Below are 26,719 nucleotides of genomic sequence, written 5' to 3'. Positions count from 1 at the left end.
GTCTCTCCCTCCTTTCTCTCTCACACTCCCCTCTGTCTCTCACTACCCCGCCACTCCTCCCATTCTCCCCTCTTTCACTGCTGCCTCTCGCGCTCCCCTCGCTTTCTCTGTCACGCTCCCCTCGCTTTCTCTGTCGCGCTCCCCTCGCTTTCTCTGTCGCGCTCCCCTCGCTTTCTGTCGCGCTCCCCTCGCTTTCTCTGTCTCGCTCCCCTCGCTCTCTCTGTCGCGCTCCCCTCGCTTTCTCTGTCGCGCTCCCCTCGCTTTCTGTCGCGCTCCCCTCGCTTTCTCTGTCTCGCTCCCCTCGCTCTCTCTGTCACGCTGCCCTCGCTTTCTCTGTCTCGCTCCCCTCGCTCTCTCTGTCGCGCTGCCCTCGCTTTCTCTGTCTCGCTCCCCTCGCTCTCTCTGTCGCGCTGCCCTCGCTTTCTCTGTCGCGCTGCCCTTGCTTTCTCTGTCGCGCTCCCTTCGCTTTCTCTGTCGCGCTCCCCTCGCTTTCTCTGTCGCGCTCCCCTCGCTTTCACTGTCGCGCTCCCCTCGCTTTCTCTGTCGCGCTCCCCTCGCTTTCTCTGTCGCGCTCCCCTCGCTTTCTCTGTCGCGCTCCCCTCGCTTTCTCTGTCGCGCTCCCCTCGCTTTCTCTGTCGCGCTCCCCTCGCTTTCTCTGTCGCGCTCTCCTCGCTTTCTCTGTCGCGCTCCCCTCGCTTTCTCTGTCACGCTCCCCTCGCTTTCTCTGTCTCGCTCCCCTCGCTTTCTCTGTCTCGCTCCCCTCGCTCTTCTCTCTCGCACTGCCCTCGCTCTTCTCTCTCGCACTGCCCTCGCTCTTCTCTCTCGCACTGCCCTCGCTCTTCTCTCTCGCACTGCCCTCGCTCTTCTCTCTCGCACTGCCCTCGCTCTTCTCTCTCGCACTGCCCTCGCTCTTCTCTCTCGCACTGCCCTCGCTCTTCTCTCTCGCACTGCCCTCGCTCTTCTCTCTCGCACTGCCCTCGCTCTTCTCTCTCACAAAGGCCCTCGCTCTTCTCTCTCACAAAGGCCCTCGCTCTTCTCTCTCACAAAGGCCCTCGCTCTTCTCTCTCACAAAGGCCCTCGCTCTTCTCTCTCACTCCCCCCGCTCTTCTCTCTCACTCCCCCCGGACGATTTTGAGCATGTTCTACTTTTTCTTCGGCACACACATACACATTTTTCCAGTACAGCGCAATATCATTTGTGATTTTTGTGCCTCAATTTTATGCAGAAATACCATTTGCAACACTTAGTAGATAAGGCCGAATCAGCTGCCTCTCAAATGGACTTTTTTTTTTAAATGAGATGAAGAGACCGCAGCAGTGTTCAAAGCCTGTGCACAATAAAACCTTGTACAATTAACATGTTGGTGCTGTACTTAGACTTTTGCACGGGTCCCTGCCCTGTAGAATTTACAGTCTCATTTTCGTGCCTGAGGCACAAGGGAGATAAGGTGACTTACCCGAGGTCACAAGGACACTGGGATTTTAACTGGGTTCACTCTCTTAAAAAAGGCAGTGACATTAATTACCACTGAGCTATGCCTTTGTCCCCATTCATATACTTTACAATTCCCAAGAAACTGAAATATTCAAAATAAAAAAACAAGAGTAAGCATCACTTCACAAGGCAAAAACAGAGTGTATGAATCCCTTTGCTGCAAGAGGAATGTGCAATGCATTGTGGCCCCGCTGATAATGGAGAGGTGAATTTAATAATTTAACAAAACATTGCATTTCCAATGCAGCCGAACAGATTGTTGTGTAAGTAATAACAGTGCAACTGAAAATGATCCCTGCAGTAAAGTAATTGATTTAAATATTTTCATATACCTGTATACTGTACACATCCACGGTCACATACACAGAATTTGAAGATTATTTGTCATTCCTGTGCAGTCTCAATGCCAGTCAGACCCCTCCCCCAGTCCCAAACATTTTAAACAGAGAACTTTGGACAAGCTGTTTCTCCCTGCGAATATTGTCAGTGCGTTGGAGAAGGGATAGAGATCTGCCGCCATGGGGCCAGAACAGAACAAAGCTGTGTGCTTCTGTTTAATCACGATGTTTCCTCTCCTTACATCTGCAGGTATGTAACTAAAACAGATACACTAATGGCACCAGATAGAAAAAAATACTGAGAATACTCTACAGCTGCACACGGGAGAGTTTCTAGTTAAAGATGAGTTGCGCTTAATTTTACAGAAGCTAACCAGTTGGAAGGCTCAATGTTAAATCTACTGTAGGTGCTATATACCGGATCTTTTGTTCCCACAATGCCTTTGTTTTTTTTCTTAGCTATGGGGCTTTAGCACAGCCTAGCAGCTGCCATACAACATAAACAAGCATCCACATCTTGTCCACATCTCTAGATCTCCTAGCTTAAATATCTGCATTTGTTTCTCCTCATTTGGTTGATCTGTTTGAGTCCCATACATAGCGGGGTTTTGTAAAGGTTTTTCTTCTGAAGGGCAAGCCCTTTCTGCCCAGTAAAAAACAATCTAAACTATTCAAGTGGCTTAAATCAATACGATCCGTCACCTTTAAAGCAAAATGTCACTTCCTTTGGTTTATTTAAAATTAAACATTTTGTTTTTTAATTGTCCCAGCTGAAAAGAAGATTATATAATGTGATTATACTAAAAAAATGCCGACAGCGTCACGTGGCGCAAAAACAAAATGCATTGATCCAATTGAGGTAATCATACCTTGAGCGACGTGCGCGCCACCTGGAACTGCAGGGCGGCAGCCTGGAGAGAAGACAGAGGAATTTGTTCTTGGGAGGCGACGGTCGCTCCACATGAGCGGTTCAGCCAATGAGGGTGAACCGCTCCCTGCCACGCCTCTCTGTCTCCTCTGCCTGTTCAAGATGCTGCTCGGCAGCAGGGTGAGGATGACATCACCAGATCGCGCTACCGCCCAGCGGCATCTGGTATAATCAAAGTTTTAGTCCCCTTCCTGTCGGAGCACATCGGCCAACTGGTTACTTAGGTGAGCCTGAGCATCAGATGGGCCCTCATGGTACAGACTGGTTAAAGCTTCCAGTATGACTCCGACATCTTGAGTAGACTGGTGGAGAACCTGGTGTTATCTCTCTGTGAGTGCAGCTGCAGGGGGTGGGATTTTGCTTTGTATCAGTGCATCTTTGTGTCTATCTGAGTCAGTCTGCTCTGAATCTATTAGTATACGTACGTGTGTATCATCTATAAGCACAGGTATCTATAAGTGTAAGTATGCTTAAGAGGAATAGGGCACTTTGTCCATGGAAGGGGAAGACCGGTCGTGTTTAGCAATGGTGACGCACAAAAGGGACAAGCTAAAAGAAGCCAAATCACTCCTGGATTTCAGCTTTCCAAGTTTACAATCTAATTTAGAAAAACTATTTAAGAATATATACTGTATATGTGTTTGAATATAAAGAAGAAAATAAATTAACCATCCACACCTAAAGCAGCACTTCCCCTCCCCCCAAATAAAACATATATATGTTTTTCAGAATACTGGAGCCTGGGGTCACCCAGAGCCTATCCGTGGTTCACTGGCCTCCAGGAACCTTACTGTTCTGCAGATATTTGTAATATATGTATAACTTGAGACACCAAAAATATACAAATCTGAAGGTAGGGTGGCCACATTTTAAAGGGTAAAAACTAGGCTGCACAAAAATATATTTATAAAACAAATGACATCACTTAAAAATAAATATTATACTAGTATTTGTCTAATAGTGTCTGCATTTATGCTGTGTTATTGATTTATTTCCGTTTCACAACAATACACAAACTTGAGTGTAGCAAAATGATGGTTTGGCTTATATTTTATCTTTGATATGATTGTATGTATATCTTTATTAATATAGCGCCAAAAGTGTACTTGGTGCATCACAGAGAATACAGTACAGGGAATTATAATAATACATTAAGTGCAGCAAAATCAGACAATAGGAAAAGAAATCCCTGCCCCAAAGAGCTTACAATCTAAGTGTTGGTCACAAAAACATGCAGTGTCTATTTTTACAGTTTTAAGTAAGCTCAAGTCACATCAGGATATGAAAAAGAGAGTGAAAACACAAAATAGTGCAATATTGTCTACTCCAACAGATAATTTCAATGCTGGAAATTCTATAAAATTTGCACTCAAGCAAATAGTATAATACTGTTTTTAATGTTAAAAACACAAGGTATTTCACTTACATAAGTGCCTTTGTTTGAGAGCATTCAGACCACCCTGGGTCATAAGGTAAGACAAAAGTATTCACAGCACACAGCATCCGCTCCACGACCGTCACAGCAGGTACTGGGCTGATCAAGGTTGTCCTCCACTCTGGATGTCATCAACAAGGGCTCCTTAGTGATGTCTGATTCACCCAAAGCGCGTTTCTACCGCAAGTCTTCATCAGGGGCTAATCTATGTAAGTGAAATACCTTGTGTTTTTAACATTAAAAACAGTATTATACTATTTGCTTTCCCTCTTTTGTATATGTATCCCCCCCCCCCCCCTCTATGTGGATGGTAAAGCAGCAGTCACTGGTAGTCATTTCTTTTTCTTTGCTTTCTCTTGCACCAACACTTTTTTCTGATGCTCCGTTCAGGAGATAAAAGCATTTGACATATTAAGTGTCCGGGATATCAATCAAAATGGAACTCTCCCCAGAGCCCTGTGCAGTCTTACGGTTACCATGGTAACCTCAAGCTAGAGGTTTAGAAAATCATGATTTTTTTTACCCCACTAAAAAAAAGTCAAACAAAAATGGGTTTGATTAATCTGTCTTCATGAGCTGCATTAGGCCGCGTTTATAGTAACCGTGACGGCACATGCGTCGCGAACAACAAACCTCAATCCTATGAGGCCGCTCATAGAGCGCGGACTGTGTACATGATGAGGCACGACGCGTTTTGGAAAGCCAAAACATGTCTTTTCAAGAGAAGGCCGCCTCACGTGAACGGTTCAGTCAATCACGGCGAACCAGCCTGGTGACGCGTCCGCTACGCCTGCATCAAAATGCAGACATCGGTCGGGCGACAGGCTCATGTATTATAATCTCAGCCTTAGTCACCAAAGCCTACAAAGTCCTGCTTGAAAATGAGCCTCTTGGACTTGAACCGGAAAGGTGGGAGACGTTGCCACATCACATTCTAAAAGACATACATGACAGAACTAACTTGAGTTCCAGATGATAGAACGGACAATAAAGATGCACTCTAGCAGTGATTCCCAACAGGGCTTAGCCAAAAACAAAATGTAATGGCAGATCCCAGGAAATAAAGTACGTTCTTGAGCTTGTGTGGGGACTGCAATTAGTATTGCCCCATACTGCATCTTTGTGTGAGGTGTATAGCTATCAATTACAGCAGGAGCTTCAAAAATTGCTTTGCATCCACAGCTGAAAGGCATTGTGGGTTGTGACTTTGGAAGCTCCTGCTATAATTGACAACTATGTAACTATACCCCCCATGCTGTCTGCACAAACTGAGGTGCAGTTTGAGGCCTTATTAATGGTGCGTTCCCCCGCATGAGCTCGGGATACTACACTGCCTGGGAGCAGTCAAATAGTGTTGTTGGCAATAGTCGGATGAGTATTAATTAGGGGTTCCCAGAGAAAATATATTCTAGCAGGGAATTCACCATGTATAAAAGGTTGGGAACCACTGATCTAGAGTATTAACATACTATAAAGCATGAAAAAGTTACATATAGAAAATTCTAATGTCCAATTATTTGTGCTACAGTTAAAAGTACAATTGATTTAAATAAAGCTTCCAACTAGTGGACATTGCTGAATTTAAAACAATTTTGAATATTTGATGCCCATATAAACATCCTGCACAAATAGCCAACACTATTAAAAGCCACAGTGTTAAATCCTAGTATTGCACAAAGCTACTCAACAAATAATCCACTACTACTGTATTGACACTAATAATGAGTTGGGATGTTTAATAAATGAGCTGGGATTTTTCCCTGTGGATATTATTGTTACAACTGAAGCATATTTAAAAAAAGTGCAATAGGACCATAGATCTCAAAGAAGAAAAGATAAAGATATCCGTGTTCGTGCTGTCCAAAATATAGCAGTAACAATCTGTATTCCCATGTAGCCATCCCCAGGACTACTCCAAGAACCCCTAAAATGTGTGCTCCCAGAAGGGAGCTCACAGGTGTCCACAAAGAGAAAAAGCAAAAAGCACCCTGAAGGAATATTGTTCCAGGAATATTGTGGATTTAAAAAAAGTCCTATAAAGGACAACATTTTGAAACCTTTTAACAATAATAACATAACAAAACTTACATATAAGTACAAAAGAAACTGGTGTACACAGATCTGGAGGTTTGGATACAGTATGCAGCTGGTGAGTCGAAGAGTTGGTGGGTCTGGACCACAAACACTGTAAACTGGATGAAGAAAAACTGCAATCCTCTCCCACAGGTCTTTGACTCCACTACTGGGAATGTGGGCAGCAACCTCACGTGACTACACGTTTCGCACTTGTGTGCTTTGTCAGGGGATCACGTAAAGAGGTTGCTTATGTATGTATGTATGTTATCCCTGAGGACTATAGAGCTCTTAAAATAATTTCATTTGTAACTTGCAACATTGATAATTTAACCCATGATTCATTAACTTTCTTAAATACCTGAATCTAATAGTCAGTCATGTTCACACAAAACTGTAACCCTCCTTACCCACTCTAATGGAAGGCGCATCAAATTGATTATGCAATGACAGTGCTCCATCTCTCACGGTGCTGGGTAGTGTAGGCTGTGTGTGGATAAAAGTTTGGAGAAAGAGATGAACGTCAGGAACTTTTATAAAACAAAAGGTGCTTTATTGACAGCCATCTGAAACACTTCACATGTATTGACATACGGTGCATCTCAACAAAACTCATGGCAAACAATAATACTTACAGTAGGACTTCATTCCCTGGTAGATCCCATTCCTATTTAAGGAAGGTGCATGACTTAAGTACCCATTGAAACAGATGGAGTAGAAACGTCTTGCAGGGAGGTTTGAATGCAATGGGAACCCACTGGATGGGCAGGTTCAATGTGAGCACAGGCTGCAGTATCAGCAACAGTGGTGGTTAGGCTGCGGTAGGGGCAACCCTATGAGACCAGGACAATTGACATCTCTCTCCCACAAACTTAGGTTTCCTGTTCCTTAAATAGGTGTTAGCTTAGAAGGGGCATGGTACTAACTGGGAAACAATAAACTGTGACAGAACAATCTTAATACATACAGTATTATTAACCACACAAACCTATTTACAAGGCTCACTGTTTTATCCATTTATTTATAAAACTTTTTACCAGGAAGTAATACATTGAGAGTTACCTCTCGTTTTCAAGTATGTGCTGGACATAGAGTTAAAATGACAAATAGTACATGGTTACAAATACAGTTACATAAGTGAACAGGGTATACATTATATACAAGACATTGCGTGCACAGTTATAGATAATATATATTATGGGTGTATGTAACGGTTACAGACCAGATTAAAATGTGATACAGCTATAGTTTTGAAAGAACAAAGACTGTGAGGCCCCCAGTCAGAACTCTGAAGAATCTGCTTCTAGATCATATGAATCATGTCATCCATCACGTGATGAGGAGGAGAGGGGAGTTTCCTGAGTGAGCATAGTTAACCCCTTAAAGCAGTTACCCCTTTACAGAAACTATTAGTCCTCCAAGAGGGAGCTACATAACTAATAGAGAGCTTGCTTATTTCTGCAAAATAACTGGCTTGCAGGAGTTAGGTATTCGCAACATCACATTAGAATATCATAAGAGGTCAAAGACAACATGGGCAGGGTTGCAGACCTGTCTAAGACATGTGAATGTGCTCACAAGTAATATTTTTATATGCTATATGCTATACGGTGGAGGGTTTTTAGTCACCTTTTCACCCACCATAACTTAAATAATATATATATACACATACAGATCAGCCACCAGTATCCGATCACTTGCCTGGGTAAAAACTAAGGCATCTCACAGTAAATGCCTCAATATTTTTGTGAGATTCTGCTGCTAGACTAATGGTCCATCGGATTAACACAGCAGGAGTCCCTGCAGTCCCATTCAGTTTGAATGGGAGTGCAGGGACCCCCTTGCTGTGTTAATCCAATGGGCCATTAGTTTGGCTGCAGAAATGTTGCTGTTTGCTCATTTGCATGTAATTTCCCAGAATCCCTTGCTGCAGTGGAAGTGCTGTGTGATAATGGTGAAAGGCAGGATTGCAGATCTGTCTAAGACATGCAAATGAGCACACATTAATATTTCCATTTGCTATATGCTTTATGGTGGAGTTTTTTTGTCACTTTTTTTCCCCCCAACATAACTTAACTAATGTGTGGTGGATACCTATCCAAGCTTCAAATTGCAAAGCCAGTATAAGCAGCCTCACACGGATGAGACCCAAAAAGTCGAAACAGCTGTCTGTGAGTAGGTTTACTGGCTATGCATCTTAACCCAGGCTGTGCTGAAAAGCTGGAAAATGCAGCAAGCATAAGCTTATAGGGGTCCATCTCAAAATGGATTTGAAACAAAAGGTGGCACTGTGTGCTCATTTGCATGTAATTTCCCAGAATCCCTTGCTGCAGTGGAAGCACTGTATGCTGGGTGATAATGGTGAAAGGCAGGGGTGCAGACCTGTCTAAGAAATGCAAATGAGCACACATTAATATTTCCATTTGATATATTTAATGGTCATTCTTAGTAAGATACACATACATGTATACAAGATGTGTAAGTAAGTCCATCCCCTCCACTGGACTTTTGCGGCAGGGCATATTACAGGCCTCTCTGGCAGCAAAAGGGTTAAAGGTATAAAAATAGGCTATTGTTTTGATCTGTTCCACTTTACAGTTTTCTTACAGCATAAAGAGGCCGCTACTGTGTTGAAAGGCAGGTTAAAAAGAGCCAACAACTGGTTTGAGGAGATGAAGCCAGGATCTCTGGAGCGGGAGTGCAAGGAAGAGACCTGCTCTTATGAAGAAGCCAGGGAAATCTTTAAGGATGACAGGCGGACAGTACGTGATCGCTGTTTTTGCTTTCTTTATTTTCCATTACAAGACATGGGTTAGTGATAGTCAATTGTGAAATAGTTTTACTTGGCAGTGGCTCCACCAGCAAATCTGAGCAACCAACTGAGGTACCTTGTGGAGAGGTTATGCTTGTTACAGTATATTATACAAGTAATCGAGCTGTTATTAAGTTGTTACCATGTTGATAAGGTGGTTGGAAGTGGAGTGGGTGTCATATTACATTTTTTATTTGTAGTGCTTTTTAATAAACGCCACTTTCCCCAATATTTACTAAGCTCTGCTATTCAATAAGACACCTTACAGCCCATTCAAGTGAATGTCTCGTAAGTTGTCCTCCCGGCACCGGAAGATCAGTAGGTTTTAAAGTATCCAATGCAGTAGAACCTCTCAGTAAATATGGCCCTCTATGCTTTAAAATGACTATGTTGCAATTTACCATAGAATAAACATCTTCATTTCACCGAGACACATTAGCGAATAAAATAATGTAACCACAATAATTAATGTATGCTTCGATCTGTTACCACAAACGATCATGAATTATATGCACCACATCTCTATATGCCTCTTTTTTCTAACCTTTTCCCTTGTGATTGTGTCCTTCACTAAAGGTGCAGTTCCCCCTGGATGAACTGTATATTTCATATTTGGGGATTTCTTCACCACACTGTACAATAGGGTGTCTGAGATTTTCCCCTCTCTAGTTTTTCCATTGACCTCTAATTTTTAAACTGTTTTATTCCTGAAAACGAACCATAAAATCAAAGGTAACTTTGCTGCTAAGCAATGCCCAGTTTGTAACATCACTGGATTTCTCTGGATTCTCTGAGAGTTTCTTTGATACGTGACATTGAAGATTTCATGGAACAAGGGCCTGTGCTACATGATGGACTGAAGTATGTGGGAATAAACAGCAGAGCTTGAGCTTTTTAAAAAATAACTGAAAAAATACCCAGCTAGGAAAAATATATACACAAGCTTGGTAATCTGCTTTAGATACTAGATCACATCCCACTTAGGTCACTTTCAAAATCGGTCATTTTTGGTGAGGGACTGCAATCTTGGATCTCTCCTTCCCTTTCTCCCTTTTTTTCCTGTGGCCCTTCCTCTATTTCCTATGTTATCCTTTTTTTTTATTCCATACCACTGTATACTCTTTGCATTTGATCCTGGAGCATCTCTTTCCCCTCCTCTTCATGCTCATGTCTCTCTCGTTACTCTTTTCCTTACTGGTTTCCGTTTTATATGTGACACCATTATTTCTTCCCATGCAACACTGCATTAATATACAGTAGCTGCTAACTTTTGACCCATATATATTATAAATGCTGCAATGATGAAACACACTTTATATAAAACCATCAGTGTATTTCCTTAATAAAGTGGCATGTGGCCGTGAAAACACGTTGGTGGATTTTCTTGTACCTTGTTTGAATGTTTTTTTTTATATAAATTCCACACCACAGCCCTCCTCGATCTTGCTACTGCTGTGCACCCTTTATTTCTTTTTATTTATATTGTGCATTTACTTAAACAAGGTTTTTATTCCCATCTTTTGCTTTGTAGCAATCATATAAATATAGCAATAAGCAATAAATATGATAGACTAGGTCAATCCATCAATAGTAACCATATGCCCCGTATTGTATATCATATATTAGTTACTGACATTGTGTCTTCTTTTTCCAGAAAGAATTTTGGAAGACGTACATAGGTACAGTATGCCAAATCCAAAAGTTATACTATGTGATAAACACACACCGCTCATTTTTAACGTGTAAGTATATTGTGTGCAGTATATTAATCTTACGTGTTTACAGATGATGACCAGTGCATCTCCAGCCCTTGCAAAAATGGTGGAAGCTGTTTTGATCAGTACCAATCATACATCTGCCACTGTCTCCTGGGTTATGAGGGAAGAAACTGCGAAACAAGTAAGATGGGAGAAAAAAGATGATGATTCTATATATATATCTGTATACAGTATATAATGTGTGAAAAATGTAGAGTTGGATTCAGACTCAGCACTGTGTGCTCATTTGCTTGTTATTACCCAGAATCCCGGGCTTCAGTGGAAGATAATGTGGAAAAGCAGATTGCAGACCTGTCTGAGACATGTGAATGTGCTCACAAGTGATATTTTTATTTGCTATATAGACTCGGAGAATAGAAGTACAGAAATTTAGCACATGTTATAATACTTTACTGTACAGCCCGGTGATTTTCTATTAAGTTTGCAATGCTATTTATTGGACTAACATCCTTTTTTTCAAAGATGTTGTTTGTACATAAGATTGTGCCAAATTGAGTACTTTCTATATATGTCAGCCTGTTGGAGAAGGGAGAAAACAACACAGAAATCTTGAAATGTTATTTCAACCCACGTAGGCTCTTCTCTCCTCTGCATATTTCTTTTGTTAGTTTTACAACATAGAGTGCCTAAATCTAAACACTTCATTGGAACATTATTTACTGCAGGAAACAAATCAAATCAATGTTCAATAAGCCAGTGATTAGATTTATTCCGCACTTGAATGCAATACATAAAAACAAATAAAACAGTAGAGGGTCCATGTTTAAAAGAGCAACATTTCAGTACTTATCCCTCAATACATTTTTGGGAAAACAATTAGATTTTATTTGAGTCCTTACTTATTAATACATATCACACAAAGACTGGATCGTCGTTTAGCAAGCAGATTTAGCTGACAATGATAGTCATTTCTGATGTTATTCATAACACCATTACGTTGACACTTTGGCTCCCCTTACTTGTGCACTGCCTTCCTATTTGTGGATAGCATGGATGTTTTAAATTCTTTACAGTCTTTAGTTTGGAAAGAACATTTCATTTGTGTGACATTAGATGTATCTGCTTTGTACACATGTATAAGTCATGCACAGGGTGTAGCAGCGGTGGCACACTATTTATTTCACCAAGACACATTATTCCTTATTCAACATAATGTTATTATTGATAGTATTTTATTCATACTCAATCACAATTCTTTTATGTTTGAAGGGCAGGTATTATTTTCAGACCAATGGGACGGCTATGGGTACACAATTTGCACCAAATTATGCGGGATTATTCTGTGGGAACGTGAATTTATTTGGAACGAACATCCCTTTTAAAAATTATATTCAATATTATAGAAGGTATATTGATGATATCCTGATCGTGTGGTCAGGATCCACACAGGAATTTGAATAATTCACAACTTACCTGAATACGAATAAATATAATATTGTGCTTAGTGGAGAAAATAGCCCTACAAAAATTAATTTTCTAGATTTGAATCTGAAAATTAGGGACAACTGCATTATCACGAGCACCTTTTTTAAACAAGTGGATGTTCATTCATATTTGGATTATCAAAGCAACCACTCGAGACAGTGGCTGAATCAAATACCGTATGAACAGTTTCTGCAGGTATGCAGGAACTGTTGTGAATTAAGTGAGTATGATAATCAATCCAAATATTGACACAAATATTTATCAATAAGTGATATGACAACCGTTTGGTGGAAAAATCCATATTGAGAAATAAAATAATTAAGAGTGACACACTTTTGGTGCCAAAAACAAAAAGTTTATCTACAAACAGTAATGATACACCAATGTTTGTTGCTGATTTCTGCAAACAGGAATCTAAGATTAGACAAATTATGTACAAACATTGAGATATTTAAAAAATGGGCCCTGTTTCAAGAGGAATTATTCCCAATAAACCCAAGGTTGTTTTTAGAAAGGCGACAAATCTTAAGAGCCTTTTGGCACCTAGTGCACTTAAGAAACCCACTCCAATGGTACAGTAGGTGTTGGGATTTTTTAAAGTAAACCAATTGGTAACTACACCTGTGGGAAATGCCTAATGTGCAGATACATGGTAAAGGACAAGGTAGTGGTAGATCAGGTGGCAGGTCAAGAACACAGGGTGTCATATTTTATAAATTGATTAAGCAATTATGTTATTTAAGTAATTGACTGTCACCGAAAGAAACATTAAATTGGGAAAACTATTAGATCTCTGAAAGTGCGAATTGGGGACCATGTTAATTGGATCAAAAATGCGAGACGTTTATTGGAAAAGGGCAAGAAAATTCATAATTTGGCCCAACATTTTTTGGATCACCATGGGGGGAGACATGGAGATTTGAGATTTAGAGGGTTGGAAGTAAGCCCTCGAGATCCAAGAAGGGGGGATTTCAAGCTGCTGCAGCGTGAGCATTGTTGGATCTTTACTATGAAAACACCCCTCAGGTTAAATGAAATCATTGAACTAAATCCGTTTTTGAAATGATGATCTAAGTGGTTGTCATTCTAATCCTCCACTGATTATCAGTTTGTAAATAATAATAATAGCATGTTCTTGTATAGCGCTGCTAGTTTTACGTAGCGCTTTACAGAGACATTTTGCAGGCACTGGTTTATGTTCCATGTTCATAGTCCCCAGAGGTTATGTTCTGTTTAGACATAGGAGATGTGGGCAATTATTGGGGTTCCCTATTTTTACTTTATATACGGGGGGCCCATTATAATCATTGATCTTTATTGGACATATTCATTGGTGGGTAACAATGAGTATATACGTTTTAATTAATGTGACATTAATGGTATGTATTAGATTTGCAAGTATTATGGTATTCTTAATTTAAGAGTGTTAATGTAATTTATGGTATAGGAAATATGATCATGTATGTATGTCTATGTTTATTGTAGTTTGTTTTGAATGGCACCTTAAGCACTTAGCACCTGAGCACTTTAATTACCTAGATTGGAAGGTAACCAATAGTGTGGGACTGTGGGGTATATCTTACAGTCCTTTGCCACCAGTGATTACACCCCCTGATGAAGAGTAGTGAATTCGAAACGCGTAGAGGTGATACTGGTTACTTTGGTACCACGTGGGACGCTGTGACGTCAGACGCCAGAGTCGGTTCCCTGCTTTGCCTGTTTGTGTTTGGAGGTTGTTTGGAGCACGGAAGCCACCATACCTATACTCTGCGCAGCAGTTCCTTCTGTGGTCTCGGCGTTCCCGGGACATTTATCATCCAGCGGGACTGCTTGTTTTTTCATCTAACGGGTTGGCTGGCAGGGATATCGTGGACAGAGTGGTACCATCTTAATATGTGTAATGTAAGTGAATGTATTGTTCATAATTTACTTAAAGTGGTATTTAAAAAAATTACAACCCTCCTTTTTTTTGCTCTTTTATGTATGTATTAATTAATTAAACCAGCATGGCCTGTACTGAATTGCTATGTTATATGTATGCAGTACTGATAAAACTAGCATACTACGACTTATACTGTACTGATCAGCTGCATTCAATCTGAAAGTCAACACCACCCACTGGAATGTTAATGAGCCAGGAAGAAAAAGGACTTTGAATCCACAGCTGCATTCAATCTGAACCCCTTCAGTGTACATCTGCGTCGCCCTAATGGTGGACAGCCTTTGGCACAACCGAAGGGCAGCCAAAGGGTGTGAACCGTTTGGTGATGTTAAAGCTTCTCTAGTTCAATCTAAGGCTGCGCTTATAGTGCCAGCAACGCGACGTTGCGCCAAAACAAATGCATTGAATCCATCGCATGCGCTTATAGTAGGGCGCAATAGCGACGGAGCGACCTAAATCTCTGTAGTCAGTAGAATTTTATTTTTACAGCGACGGTCTCACCATGTGACAGGCTGTAACCAATCAGATAGCTTCTGATGCAGGGAGAGGGGGGATGTGTGTGATGTGCAGGGAGAATGGGATGTGTGTGTGAAGGCAGGGAGAGGGGCGATGTGTGTGTGAGTGCAGGGAGAGGGGGGATGTGTGTGATGTGCAGGGAGAATGGGATGTGTGTGTGAAGGCAGGGAGAGGGGCGATGTGTGTGAGTGCAGGGAGAGGGGGGATCTATGTGTGAGTACAGGGAGGGGGGGAGTCACCCACCCAGACAGTCAGTCACCCACCCAGGCAGTCAGTCACCCACCCAGGCAGTCAGTCACCCACCCACCCACCCAGGCAGTCAGTCACCCATCCAGACAGTCAGTCACCCACCCAGGCAGTCAGTCACCCACAGGCTGTAACCAATCAGATAGCTTCTGATGCAGGGAGAGGGTGGATGTGTGTGATGTGCAGGGAGAATGGGATGTGTGTGTGAAGGCAGGGAGAGGGTGGATGTGTGTGATGTGCAGGGAGAATGGGATGTGTGTGAAGGCAGGGAGAGGGGCGATGTGTGTGTGAGTGCAGGGAGAGGGGGGATGTATGTGGGAGTACAGAGAGGGGGGATGTGTGTGAGTGCAGGGAGAGGGGGGGTGTGTGTGTGATGTGCAGGGAGAGGGGGGATGTGTGTGTGTCATCAGGCCCGCCATCAGGGGGGGTCTGCCGGGGTTGGCATCCCGGTCCCCCTGCGTGGTCGTGCCCATTTTATTAAAAAAAGGTGCTGATTCCCATGCGCATGCAGAGAGCCGAGGTCCCAGCTGCCTACTTCCCGCGCCCCACCCCCTGCGCCCCCCGAGCCTACCTCCCACCCCGGGCAGCAGCTGCAGGGATATCAGGGGCAGGGGGGAAGCATCTGGTGGGCAAGGAAACAGGCAGCAGCACCCACCCGGTCAAGGTCAGTCACCCATCCAGGCTGTCACTCAACACAGTCACTCACCCACCCAGTCGCTCACTCACCCAGGCAGTCACCCACCCACCCAGGCAGTCAGTCAAGGCAGTCAGTCACCCACCCAGGCAGTCAGTCACCCACCCACCCAAGCAGTCAGTCACCCACCCAGGCAGTCAGTCACCCACCCACCCAGGCAGTCAGTCACCCACCCACCCAGGCAGTCAGTCACCCACCCACCCAGGCAGTCAGTCACCCACCCACCCAGGCAGTCAGTCACCCACCCAGGCAGTCAGTCACCCATCCAGACAGTCAGTCACCCATCCAGACAGTCAGTCACCCATCCAGACAGTCAGTCACCCACCCACCCAGTCAGTCACCCACCCACCCAGTCAGTCACCCACCCACCAGACAGTCAGTCACCCATCCAGGCAGTCGGTCACCTACCCAGGCAGTAAGTCACCTACCCAGGCAGTCAGTCATCTACCCAGGCAGTCAGTCATCTACCCAGGCAGTCAGTCACCCACCCACCCAGGCAGTCAGTCAAGCAATCAGTCACCCAGGCAGTCAGTCACCCATCCAGACAGTCATTCACCCACCCACCCAGTCAGTCACCCACCCACCCAGTCAGTCACCCACCCAGGCAGTCAGTCACCCACCCAGGCAGTCAGTCAAGGCAGTCAGTCAACCACCACCCACCCAGGCAGTCAGTCACCCACCCAGGCAGTCAGTCACCTACCCAGGCAGTCAGTCACCCATCCAGACAGTCAGTCAAGTCAGTCACCCACCCACCAGTCACCCACCTAGGCAGTCAGTCAGTCACCCACCCACCCAGTCAATCAACCCAGTCAGTCACCCACCCAGGCAGTCAGTCAGTCACCCACCCAGTCAGTCACCCACCCAGACAGTCAGGGCAGTCAGTCAAGGCAGTCAGTCACCCACCCATCCAGTCAGTCACCCACCCACATAGGCAGTCACCCACCCACCCAGGCAGTCACCCACCCAGGCAGGCAGTCACCTACCCAGGCAGGCAGTCACCCACCCAGGCAGACAGTCACCCCCCACCCAGGCAGTCAGTCACCCACCCACCCAGGCAGTCAGTCACCCATCCAGACAGTCAGTCACCCATCCAGACAGTCAGTCACCCACCCAGGCAGTCAGTCAGTCACCCACCCAGTCAGTCACCCACCAGTCAGTCAGTCACCCACCCAGACAGTCAAGGCAGTCAGTCAAGGCAGTCAGTCACCCACCCATCCAGTCAGTCACCCACCCACCCAGGCAGTCACCCACCCACCCAGGCAGTCACCCACCCAGGCAGGCAGTCACCTACCCAGGCAGGCAGTCACCCACCCAGGCAGACAGTCACCCCCCACCCAGGCAGTCAGTCACCCACCCACCCAGTCAGTCACCCACCCACCCAGTCAGTCACCCACCAGACAGTCAGTCACCCATCCAGACAGTCGGTCACCTACCCAGGTAGTAAGTCACCTACCCAGGCAGTCAGTCATCTACCCAGGCAGTCAGTCACCCATCCAGTCAGTCAGTCACCCACCCACCCACCCAGTCCGTCAACCACCCACCCAGTCAGTCACCCACCCACCCAGTCAGTCACCCACCCACCCACCCACCCAGGCAGTCAGTCACCCACCCAGGCAGTCAGTCACCTACCCAGGCAGTCAGTCACCCATCCAGACAGTCAGTCAAGTCAGTCACCCACCCACCAGTCACCCACCTAGGCAGTCAGGAAGTCAGTCACCCACCCACCCAGTCAGTCACCGACCCAGGCAGTCAGTCACCCACCCACCCAGTCAGTCACCCACCCAGGCAGTCAGTCAGTCACCCACCCAGTCAATCAACCCAGTCAGTCACCCACCCAGGCAGTCAGTCACCCACCCAGTCAGTCACCCACCAGTCAGTCAGTCACCCACCCAGACAGTCAAGGCAGTCAGTCAAGGCAGTCAGTCACCCACCCACCCATCCAGGCAGTCAGTCACCCACCCACCCAGTCAGTCACCCACCCAGTCAGTCAAGTCAGTCACCCACCCAGTCAGTCACCCACCCAGGCAGGCAGTCACCTACCCAGGCAGGCAGTCACCCACCCAGGCAGGCAGTCACCTGTCTTTTGTTTAAAATATAAAAATAAACAGATTGCATTGTAATGTTTTTTTCCGTATTACAATAGGAAGAAAACAGTTAAGTAAAAGTTGCGCGCTAAAAAATATTATTTCGTGGTAGGTGCGCTATGGGTTCGGGGGGGGGGTCTGCTCCTTTCATTTGTCCCGGGGTCCCATGATTTCTGTTGGCAACCCTGTGTGTGATTGTGTGTCTGTCAAGTGAAACACACTATATTAACAACTTTAAAATAGTAAATTCTCCCGTAATTTAAGTACCGTAAATTCAGTATACAAACAGAAATTACAACTCCTCTCCATTTCAGCCTTCCCCCTTGCTCTTGTCTCTGCTCCTCTGCCTTCCCCCTTGCCTGCCGTCACTCCCCTTGTAGCCAGGGACGTCCCCAAAACTCAAATTACAACTTTCGCAGTGGCTATGGAGACGGGTGCGCCATCCGTAGCTGTAGCCGGCATTATAAGCGCAGCCTAAAACTCACCAGCCCTTTTATCCACTATACCCAATTTTCAACTCTATCTGTCCATGAAAGGTCTGTGAATTGACTGTATAAGGCTTCGCTTATAGTGCCGGCGACAGCGACGCGACGTTGCGGCAAAACAAATGCATTGTCGCCGTTGTGTTCGCTTATAGTAAGGGTGACGCGACGGAGCGACAGATTGGTCGCGATTGATGGAAGTCATTGCTATTTGATTTTCTAGCGGCCGTCACCTGACTGCCGCGTCACCGTCGCCGGCACTATAAGAGTAGCCTAACCCTGTTCATTTCATGTAACCATGTATTGTTATAACTCTGTGCCCAGGACATACTTGAAAGCGAGAGGCAACTCTCAATGTATTACTCCCTGGTAAAACATTTTTATAAATAAATAAATAATATACAATATGTTTGGTACACAAGTGGGCTTTAAAGATCCTCTCGCTGTAGCATCACCACATCCATTAATATATTTTTTTTAACTAGCAGGTGATTGCACTGCTTGTCATTAGTATAATGCAAAGAGGCCTTACTCTGTGCTTACCTTGGTAGGAAAGAAGAGCTTTCAATGATATACTTAGTAGGAGCAGAGTTTTACCATATGGATCTATCATGCTTTCTTCTGTCTATTTTCAGGTTTCAACGACACATTAAAATGCATTTATGACAATGGACAATGTGAACATTTTTGCCATGATACCCCAAACACAGTCCGACAGTGCTCATGTGCAGAGGGCTATGCTCTAGGAAATGATGACATCTCTTGCATACCTGAAGGTCAGTGCAAACACATTCTCACGGTCACAGACATTGAAGCGTTCATAGTGTGCTCTACCAGGGTTTTATGACATTTGGTGATGAAGGCAACATCTTTGTATCTCTACTATTGTTTTTAGGGATACAAATTATATTCATCAGTTCAGTATAATGGGAGATTAGGGCCTGAATAGAAAATATGTAAGTAAATACTACCAATGAAAATAATATGAATCATTAAGACGTCATCCCATGGTGATACAAAAGATAAAGAAGATTTTCTTTAGTGAAGAATGCAGTTTGAGTAGAAAGCAGGGAATTGGAAAAATGATTATTAACTATGGGTACAAGACTGATTTAAAATTATTTAGACTAGTACAGGTGTCTGTTCAAAGGACTATTCTTACTGGTAGTCAGTATAGAAGGGGTTAGGTGACGCCTGACAGGATGAAGTTATGGGAAGCTTGTATCTGAGACCTCCTGATAATAAATAATTGCACTTAATATCTAACAAATAAAACTGTAATGTAGAATTGCATTCACGCTGATGTTTGGTTGTTTTAGTTGACTATCCTTGTGGAAAAATACCTGTGTTAAAAGACCAAAAATTTAAGAAATTTGGCCGAATTGTGGGAGGTGTGGAGATTCTGGAAGGGGAGTGTCCATGGCAGGTGAGCATCCAGTAACAGGGATTTAGATATGTCTATTAATTAATTCTCTCCCTCTCTCCCTTCCTCTCTCCCTTCCTCTCTCCCTTCCTCTCTCCCTCTCTCCTCCTGAGACCACCTGCTTCCCAAGATACTTACCAGGGAAGGTACTGCCTGTAGCATCCCCTGCAGGGAAAACAAAATGGCGTTTAAATGTCCTTCTACACGGATCAATATGAAGCAGAAACATCCATCCACAGTAGCTTCCTATTGGTCCACGTGCCATTTAAATTACCAGGAAGTAACCGGCGGCACCTTCCTGGTATGTATCTCAGGAACCAGAGCTGAAATAAATCCGGTTCTGCTTGGGGGAGAGAACCTGCCTCCCATCTATATATAAAAAAAGAGGACGGGGCCAACAGTGACTGCTCCTTCAACATATAAGTAACTAACCTGTAAGTAACATTGGCCTAGTATTTATTAGGGTTTGAAGAATTGTAAATGTGTCAATCCATCCCCTTATCTTCACAACAAATACCTTCTGTTTGTTAGTCACATTGCAATCATTTGAAAATGAGATTGATATCATCCCAGAAAAGACAGATTTTATTTTTTTCATTATTAATATGTCAATTAAAGAAATTAAAGTTCAGGTCCAGTACTTTACACTAGAATCGGGCATAGGGCCTACTGTTTTGATATTGTTTCCAAAAATATTTGTGTTTTGGCTCTATTGGATTACAGAAAATATATAAACTGGGCTCCCTATTGTCAGAGATACTGTACCGTGTGAATTAATAAACAACGATGGGACTGTGTTTATAGAACTTGGGGCACTCCACCGTTTAACTAATGTTTACAAAATAATGCATTTCTTACCTGCCACCAATGCAGCTGGATGTTTGGAAGAGCGCACTTTGTAAAGGAGGTTGAACATCAGAAACCCACCCAGAAATTAGAGCATTGTAAAGTCAGATGCATATTGATGATTAGTAATCTTATATTGGAAAGTTAATTGGAAGTGGAAGGAGGATTTGAGTATGGAGAGATTATTGCATAGATTGGGGGTTATTAATGATCCCTTTCTGTACCATCACATGAAAACTCCTATTGAAGTCAACTGGAGTTTCCATGCGATCGTGCCCCCCGATTTGCACTACGAGTATAGCAGTTTAACGAATAACCCCCTGACAGTACGATTGGAAATCTTAGGCCTCCGCCAGGGTGGCACTGAGTGGGCGGGCGCGCTCACGCTGGCCGCGATGAAACACATTGCGGTAATGTGTGTGGCCAGTGTGAGCAAGCGCCTGCCCGGCGCTTACAGCAAGCAAATTTGATTTTGCTGATCGCAAGCGCGTCACGTTAGCGGTTCGCCCAATGAGGGCGAACCAGCTGCGTGACTTCGCGGTCGCGCCCCGACGAGCGCACACCCAGCCAGGCATGAATCGCCCGGCTGAGTAGGGCACAGCGCAAGAGCGCCAGCGCGTCCGTTCCCTGCCTGGCCGCAGCCCAAAACAGCATTATGGTCAAGTTGCCTTGTTGCTCTCACCCCTAAAGAACAGCTGAACGATTTCCCCACAAGGGGTGATTTATGATTAAAAAATTAAAAGTATGACTTTAAATCAGCGGTGCGCAAACTGGGGGGCGCGACACCCAAGGGGGGCGCGAGACTGCCGGCGGGGGGCGCGGGGTTTACAGAGGCCCCGCGCGCTTCCCGAAGGCACTTAAATTAAGTGCCGGGGGAGCTGCAGGGCCTCTGTACACCTTTACTTACCTAAGCTCCGGCGGCTTCCTTCCTGCATCGCCATGGCAACGCGGCGTCATTCATGTGACGTCACGTTGCTATGGCAACGTGATGTCATGACGCCGGAGCGCAGGTACGTGGGGCTTAGGGGGGGCACGGGAGTGAGGGGACGCCGGCAGGGGGGCGCAGGGAAAAAAGTTTGTGCCCCCCTGCTTTAAATCAAAGATATATATTTTTTTACAAACTTGATAGCAAAGATAGCAGTGTAATGTTGATTGACGTCATCACGTCAAAGGGGCGGGACTAATGCTCGTGATCGGAGCGCGTCCGCCTCATACTAGCTCCCTAACACGGGGCTCTCAATATGCATTTAAGCTTACTGAATTATACCAGCAGTACCCGTGGCAAGCCTGTAAACACCCAGCATTAGCAAGTAGGTGCTTATTAATCTAGCGCTACCACTTGGTCTGCTTTTTACCTATACCGGATGCCTGTTGTTCTTACCTACCGAGGTGTAAGTAGACACTACGTGTGTACTACTGTTCTCTCTTTTTTATTTTTTGCTTACTGGTTTACCAGCAGCTGTATGCTGTGCTGGGAGTTTTTAACCCCTGTTGGGTTTCTCCACATAGGTGACTCACCTACTGTGGGTTGTCGGCCTACTATCCAAAACTTGTACATCTGTGACAGCCACTATCACTGACACTCACAGTGGTTTTACTGCCTGAATTGTCACACTATGGGATTTGTAGAGCTATCATCTTAGTCCCTAGTACAGCTCATTCACATAGACAGCTGCAGTGCCTACTGAGCATTTGGTTCACCTGTTGCAAATTCAGCTAGGGGTAATTACCTATACCACCATTGGTGTTTTGTACCTCCCCTTCTGTTGATAATTACTACAACCCTATATACTCAGGCTGTACCTGTGCTACCTTTCACAGGCAGAGGCCACCTCGGTTTACCATCTAGCTTAACCCTGAACATATCATCAAGGGTGATAGCAAATATACACACACCAATCCGGTATATATTAATTTCGCTACGCTTTTTGGCTCAATTTGAGTCTCATCCACCTGTATATTTAGTGTTCTATATCTATTTAAATTGAGTTATTACTCCTATTAAACTTTTTTTAAATCACTCATTCCTCACTTTACATACGACCATTTCCATTGAGAGTTTACTGTGATACTGTACACAATTGAGTGCTCTCCCAAGGGGTTCTGTTTCTCTCCTGTCCATGTTCTAATGTTGATTGAAGACGTTAGTGTTATTGGAAGGTTGATTACAAGGCTGGCAGAGCAACCGAGTAATGAAAAGGAAAAAGTATATCAGAGGAAATATACAAGACGGTGACACTTTTAGCACTGTAACAGCCAGGGTTCAATATTTGTGCAGCAGCAGCAGCAGCATCCTTCAGAAAGAAGGGGGGAAAGGGAGACGTAACCTTTAGACGTATATTATAAATACTGTAGTTGTTTTTTTTTGTTATCTTACTCATAAAATGTACTTGCAGGCCCTGCTGAACAAAGACCGTCAGTTCATCTGTGGGGGTACATTAATTGCCCCAAACTGGGTAGTCACTGCGGCTCATTGTTTATACAGATTTTCTGCCAAACAACTAACTGTAGTGCTTGGTAAGTATCTGGAATTGTCTTTTTCTGCAGTTCAAGGTTGATACAGTATTAGTCTCAAAAGCACAGCAACTGTATTTGTTAATTATTAATTTGAAACATTAATAAAATTTAGTGAGGTTTCTTATATCCCGGAGTGGCTCTTGTTTTCAAAAAGTATTTTTGTTTTTTTTTATGTATAACTCGCCAAAGTTTCAGTTATACAATAAATGACTGATTAGGACTTCCAGAATGTCACAGAAAAATTAATATGTCTATGCTTTATATATTTTTGTTTGCAAGTGGTAGAATTCATTAGCACATGTTTTGCACTTTGGTTAACCAGAAGTTTCCCAGTGGTCTTATTACAGAATTGAGTGAACTTTTACAACTTGATATTTTAACAGCTTGCTTTTAGGCTCCCAAATACTTTATTGAGTAATGGGATGCACCTTTACAGAGGAACTAAGAAATGATGACATACGTTTTAGATACTGTAGGAATGATGATGGGTGAAACACTTTTCAGTAGAAGACAATACAAAATACAGGGGATTACCAATACAATGCAGGTATACAGTAACAATGCCAATCTTAAAAAAAAAAACAGTACAACAGATTATACAACATATTTGCTCAGGTCATGAAGGAGGAGAGAGGCATGAGTTATTATTATCGTTTATTTATGAAGTGTCATTATATTCTGCCATATAATGCAACGGGGGAATAGAATGACATAAATTATATACTCAGAATGACATTCCAAACAAGAACAAACAAACTAAAACACATACAAAAGGTAATGAGGGTCCTGCTTGTGAGATCTTACAATCTTGATGGAATAAGGGGCATAGTGTTAGAAAAGTTAAAGTGGCTGCTCATTGTGGGAGCGGGTATGCCTCAGAATAGAGTTTGATCCAGCTTCACATCTGATCCAGTTTTGGGTTTGAAGGTGCGGATGTTAGAAAGGTGTTATATTGCATGGCTTTTGGTCCAGACTCCAGCCGCATGGCTGATCCCATTTGGGTTATGGGTATTTCATGTTAGGGAATGTCATATAGGTGTCCTTAAAAAGGTGCGTTTTTAAAAGACTAAATTCTGGGGGGGGGGAGTTTGATAGTGCATGGTAGAGAATTTCAGAGAGAGGGGGCAGCACGGGAGAAATCTTGTAAGCGGGAGTGAGAGGGCATAATCAGGGAGGAGGAGAGGCGGGGGTCGTGGGCAATATAGAGGGGGGAGTTTACAGGAGTATTTGTAGATAAGGGCTGAGATGTAAGGGGGGCAGCATAGTTGAGGGCTATGAAAGTCAGATCTAGGACTTTAATTGTATAGGATGTGGCAAGTCATTTTATGGATTTGCATAGTGGAGCAGAGGGGTTTGAGGCAGAACATGGTATAAATAGTTGTGAAGGATAAAAGGAAGGTAAAGTATAGAGTGCCATTTCTTTGTTATTTATAAACCAGGAGTTCCTCTTCATTCTTCTTCTCTTTTTCTAAAGAGACTCCTGTTTTAGAGAAGCTTTCTCCATTCCTGCCTCTATAGCATAAATACATGTACAATAGAAACTTTTCTGAAATCAAAACCAACCACTGTTGTTCAAATATTTAACAGTGTTCGCACCATCTTAAACATAATTTTACAACTTCTTAGAAATACAGATACAGGCAGTCCTCATTTTACAACGCTTCGCTTTACAACGAATGGCTTATACAACTCCATGCAATGCATACCTATATTCATTTTTACAACGCCAAAATGGCTTATACAACGCTCTTACGACGCTTTGCAACGTTGTGTGTGTGTATATATATACACATTCACATAAACAACGTTGCAAAGCGTCGTAACAGCGTATATATATAATATTATACTATATAATATTATATTATACGATATAAAATATTCTTTATTATGTTATATTATATATATAATACAGTATATACACTATATAATTTGTGTGTGTGCTGCATATCTTATTGCCTGCATAAAATATTTGGTGTATTTTAGTGTTAAAAATGCCTTCAGGAACGGAACCTTTCATTTAAACAGTGTTCCTATGGGAAAACGTGTTTCGCTTTACAACGTTTCACTTTACAACGCCATTTTGAGTAACGCATTGTGTCGGATAACCGAGGACTGCCTGTATTTTTAGCCCTGTCCCTTTCTGTCTTTTCAGGTGAACATCGGATTGGCAAATTAGAAGGAAATGAACAAGAGCGCCAAGTCGCAGAAATCATAAGGCATAAAAACTATTCAGGAATAGCAACAAATAATGACAATGACATAGCCCTCCTCAGACTAGAGATTCCAGCCAACTATACCAACTATGTGGTTCCTTTATGTTTGCCTGAGAAGCGGTTTGCTGTACGAGAGCTTTTATCGGTGAGGTACTCCACAGTGAGTGGCTGGGGTCGCCTGCTAGAAAGCGGGGCAACGCCTGAGGTTCTTCGGAAAGTGGAACTGCCCCGGGTGAAGACACAAGACTGCATCGAGCAGACCAAACTGAATATTTCTCAAAACATGTTTTGTGCAGGGTTCACTGATGGCACCAAGGACTCCTGTAAGGGTGACAGTGGTGGGCCACATGCCACGCACTACAAGAATACGTGGTTCCTCACTGGGATTGTCAGTTGGGGGAAGGGATGTGCTAGTGTAGGCTCATATGGTGTTTACACAAGGCTATCCAGATATATTGATTGGCTTAAGGAACACATGGACCGTCACCCAATTTAATTTATCGTTACGCACAGGAGCATAGCTGACTACATTCTTGAATGCTACAACAATATTTAAGCCTTCTAGATATCTAAGGTCCTAAAGTCTTAATGACCCTTCATTCACCAAAAAGTAAAATGTATGATGCTATTTGCAGGTGATTTAAATTTTGAACCAAGTATTTTACACGTTAGAACTAGAAAAACGTTGTGCCTAAGTGACATATAAGCACGTGAGTGCTCACCTATCTAGTAATGGCTAAACTCAGACTAAATGCTAAATATACAATAGGTTGTGTATGGGCAGGACATCTTTGTATCACCCTGCTTTCCATTAGAGCTTCTATGTATAAATTGTAAAATGCTGAAATATAGGCAATCTGCTGCAGGATGCTAGCACTCGCTGGAATTTCAGCTGTTTCTGACCATTCTTTGTAGCTGAACAGCTAGTACAGTATCATGCTGATATTGTTCTCTTTATTATTTACGCTTCAGGTGTTTGTGGGCGTTACAAAAGATGTGCTGCAAATCCATAATAATTTACTGAGTTGATGTTCTGCTCAGATGTAGATAATAGCAATAATATATTTTACTTCACCTACATTCTTAAAATAATTAAAGTGTATAATGGTGTCCACCAGATACAGGCTTGTGTTACCGTCTCAGGGCTGAAATATCAACATACAGAAGATCTCTCAACCTTTGCTGCTGTTCTTAGTGTCTGAAATCCTCAGTTACAATGCAGCCTTTTTGTACAGTATTTAGTAATCATTACACTAGTCAATTTATTTTGCTAAGTAGTCTTCTCTTTAACATTCTTTTAGAAGATTAATCTGAAGGTTTATATATTTGTCATACATTTTTTTCCCCGGAATGGTTCAATTTTTAGTAAAAATGTGTGTCCAATACTTGTCAGAACTCAACTATTGATGGATTAAATGTATTCTTTATTGGCATTGTAATAAAGAGCTTTTGTAATTTTGTCTTCCCTAAAA

At 43.3% G+C, this 26,719-nt stretch overlaps 1 protein-coding gene across 1 annotated transcript; it reads left to right on the top strand.

The window, feature by feature from the left end:
* The first annotated feature begins 1,926 nt into the window (after positions 1–1,926).
* F7 (coagulation factor VII) lies at positions 1,927–26,719 on the top strand. The gene is made up of 8 exons (XM_075590674.1): positions 1,927–2,083; positions 8,868–9,031; positions 10,736–10,760; positions 10,867–10,980; positions 18,884–19,024; positions 19,568–19,674; positions 22,914–23,034; positions 25,187–26,719. The coding sequence occupies exons 1-8, from the start codon at positions 2,014–2,016 to the stop codon at positions 25,741–25,743; spliced, it is 1,299 nt and encodes a 432-aa protein (XP_075446789.1). The 5' UTR covers positions 1,927–2,013; the 3' UTR covers positions 25,744–26,719.

Source organism: Ascaphus truei, chromosome 3 (assembly GCF_040206685.1).
Source record: "Ascaphus truei isolate aAscTru1 chromosome 3, aAscTru1.hap1, whole genome shotgun sequence".
Classification (NCBI taxonomy): Eukaryota; Metazoa; Chordata; class Amphibia; order Anura; family Ascaphidae; genus Ascaphus; species Ascaphus truei.
The sequence above is the reverse complement of the archived record's forward strand: the minus strand, read 5'-3'. Positions and strand labels throughout refer to the sequence as shown.